At 52.8% G+C, this 2,813-nt stretch overlaps 1 protein-coding gene across 1 annotated transcript; it reads left to right on the forward strand.

The window, feature by feature from the left end:
- Positions 1 to 823: 823 nt before the first annotated feature.
- Positions 824 to 2,359, forward strand: KCNA10 (potassium voltage-gated channel subfamily A member 10; the record flags this gene model as incomplete). The annotated part of the gene is made up of 1 exon (XM_080802272.1): positions 824 to 2,359. The coding sequence occupies one exon, from the start codon at positions 824 to 826 to the stop codon at positions 2,357 to 2,359; it is 1,536 nt and encodes a 511-aa protein (XP_080658398.1).
- Positions 2,360 to 2,813: the final 454 nt, after the last annotated feature.

Consider the following 2,813-nt stretch of genomic DNA (forward strand, 5'->3'; position numbering starts at 1 on the left):
GGGAGTTAGTGACAGAGGAGGGCCCAGGCTCAGAGGGCTCTCTTGTTCTCCCTCCAGCAGAATCGCCTGGGTTCCTGCATCCCCCGGCCCCAGCACTTGGCCCAAGAGGGATGGTGGAGGTAATGAGAAGTGTTTGTAGCGTGAGAGAAAGAAGCTGGCTGAGGAGGCATGGAAAAGTGTGGGAAGAACTGGAGGACTTCAGCCGAATACAAAATTACCTGCTTCTTTTTTTTTAAGATGCATTTATTTATTTATTTATTTATTTATTTATTTATTTATTGTCAGAGAGAGTGAGAGCATAAGTGGGGGGAGCTGCAGGCAGAGGGAGAAGCGGGTTCCCCACTGGGCAATGCGGGACTTGATCCCAGGACCCTGGGGATTGTGACCTAAACTGAAATCAACTGGACCACCCAGGCGTCCCAAATTGCCTGCTTTGTTATTAAGAAATGTTGATGTCCTCTTTCATTATGGCCTCCCTGGGCTGCCAACCTGCCTGTTGTGGATTGACACCGACACCGTCTTGGCCAGAGGCAGAGTTCCCCGCCCAGCCAGGCTCCTTCTTTGCAACCTGCTCTAGTGATTCCTGTACATGAGCTCAGGGGTGCAGGTGGCTTTCGAGGGAAGAATGGTGCCCAGGCAACCATGAGGTTCCTTCCCACACTAAAAGTAAGTCATTTTTTAACCCACTGGTGTATCTTACCTCAATGACCCAGAGCCCACTGTAACCCGTCCTGGCTCCTGTGTGATGACCTTCCTCATCTCCACAGGTCACGGCAGGCCAGGAAGACTGAGGGTCTTCATGCTGCTTTCCTGACCCCCTAGGATGGATGTGTGTGGCTGGAAGGAAATGGAGGTGGCTCTGGTCAATTTCGATAACTCAGATGAAATGCACGAAGAGCCACGCTATGCCACAGACTTTGACCCAACCAGCCCAAAAGGCCATCCTGGGAGCAGCCCCTTCTCCAACTGGAGGATCCTCATTGGTGACGGCACCAACCATGAGACGGCCTTCTCCAAGCTCTCAAGAGACGATGTCGATTCCCCAGGGCCTGAGCCAGCAGTCCTGAATGAAGGAAACCAGCGGGTGATCATCAACATTGCTGGGCTGAGGTTTGAGACCCAGCTCAGAACCCTCAATCAGTTCCCTGAGACCCTCCTGGGAGACCGGGAGAAAAGGATGCAGTTCTTCGACTCCATGAGAAACGAGTATTTCTTTGACCGGAACCGGCCGAGTTTTGATGGAATCCTGTATTATTACCAATCAGGTGGGAAGATCCGGCGCCCCGCCAACGTCCCCATCAACGTCTTTGCTGATGAAATCTCCTTCTATGAGCTGGGTAGCGAGGCCATGGACCAGTTCCGGGAGGATGAAGGCTTCATCAAAGACCCTGAAACGCTGCTCCCCACCAATGACTTCCACCGGCAGTTCTGGCTCCTTTTCGAGTACCCCGAGAGCTCCAGCGCCGCCCGGGGCGTGGCCGTGGTCTCCGTGCTGGTTGTGGTCATCTCCATCACCATCTTCTGCCTGGAAACACTACCAGAGTTCCGGGAGGAGAGGGAGCTGAAGGTAATGAGAGATCCCGGCGTCAACACAAGCAAGTCAGTCCTCTCCCACACCATGTTCACTGACCCTTTCTTCATGGTGGAGTCCACCTGCATCGTTTGGTTCACCTTGGAACTGGTGCTCCGGCTTGTGGTCTGCCCCAGCAAGACCGACTTCTTCAGGAACATCATGAACATCATCGATATCATCTCCATCATCCCCTACTTTGCAACCCTCATCACGGAGCTGGTCCAGGAGACAGAGCCCAGCACCCAACAGAACATGTCCCTGGCCATCCTGAGGATCATCCGGCTGGTGCGGGTCTTCCGGATCTTCAAGCTCTCCCGGCACTCCAAGGGGCTGCAGATCCTGGGCCAGACGCTGAAGGCTTCCATGCGGGAGCTGGGGCTGCTCATCTTCTTCCTCTTCATTGGGGTCATCCTCTTCTCCAGCGCAGTCTACTTTGCCGAGGTGGATGAGCCTGAGTCCCATTTCTCTAGCATTCCTGATGGCTTCTGGTGGGCAGTAGTCACCATGACAACTGTGGGCTATGGTGACATGTGCCCAATCACCCCCGGGGGGAAGATTGTGGGCACTCTGTGCGCCATTGCGGGGGTCCTCACCGTTGCCCTCCCTGTGCCTGTCATCGTCTCCAACTTTAATTACTTCTACCATCGGGAGACTGAGAATGAAGAGAAGCAAAACATCCCAAGTGAAATTGACAAAATCCTCAACAGTGTGGGCTCAAAAATGGGCAGCACAGACTCTCTTAGTAAGACCAATGGTGGCTGCTCCACAGAGAGGTCCAAGAAGTGACCTGTCCAGGGGTCCTTGCCCCCGAGTCTCCCTGTCTATTTTTCTTTGTCTCTCTCTGTTTCTCTCTGTGTGTCTCTCTGTCTCTCCCCTTCTCTCTCTGCCTCTGTCCCCATGCCCACGGCTTCTCGTTCCCCCTCCCCTCTCTGCCTCTTGCTCTCTGTTTTTCTGAAAAAGGGAGTTTATCCTTTGAGAATAGCAGGCCATCTTGGATTGCAAGCTGTTTGAATAACCCCATACTTCTGCTGCATTTTCTAAGCTGTTTTCTCTCAACCAACCATCGGAAGATTTAATTCTCCTTTCCTCGGAGGGGTACTTCTGGTCCTTGCTGCTCACCTATGGTACCCAAGATCAGCTGTATTGACATCATGTGGGAGCAAGGAAATGCAGAATCTGAGCCCACCACAGACCTACTGAATCCAAATTCTCACTTTAACAAGATCCCAAGTGATTCATT

This window comes from Martes martes (genome assembly GCF_963455335.1).
Source record: "Martes martes genome assembly, chromosome: 4".
Taxonomy (NCBI): Eukaryota; Metazoa; Chordata; class Mammalia; order Carnivora; family Mustelidae; genus Martes; species Martes martes.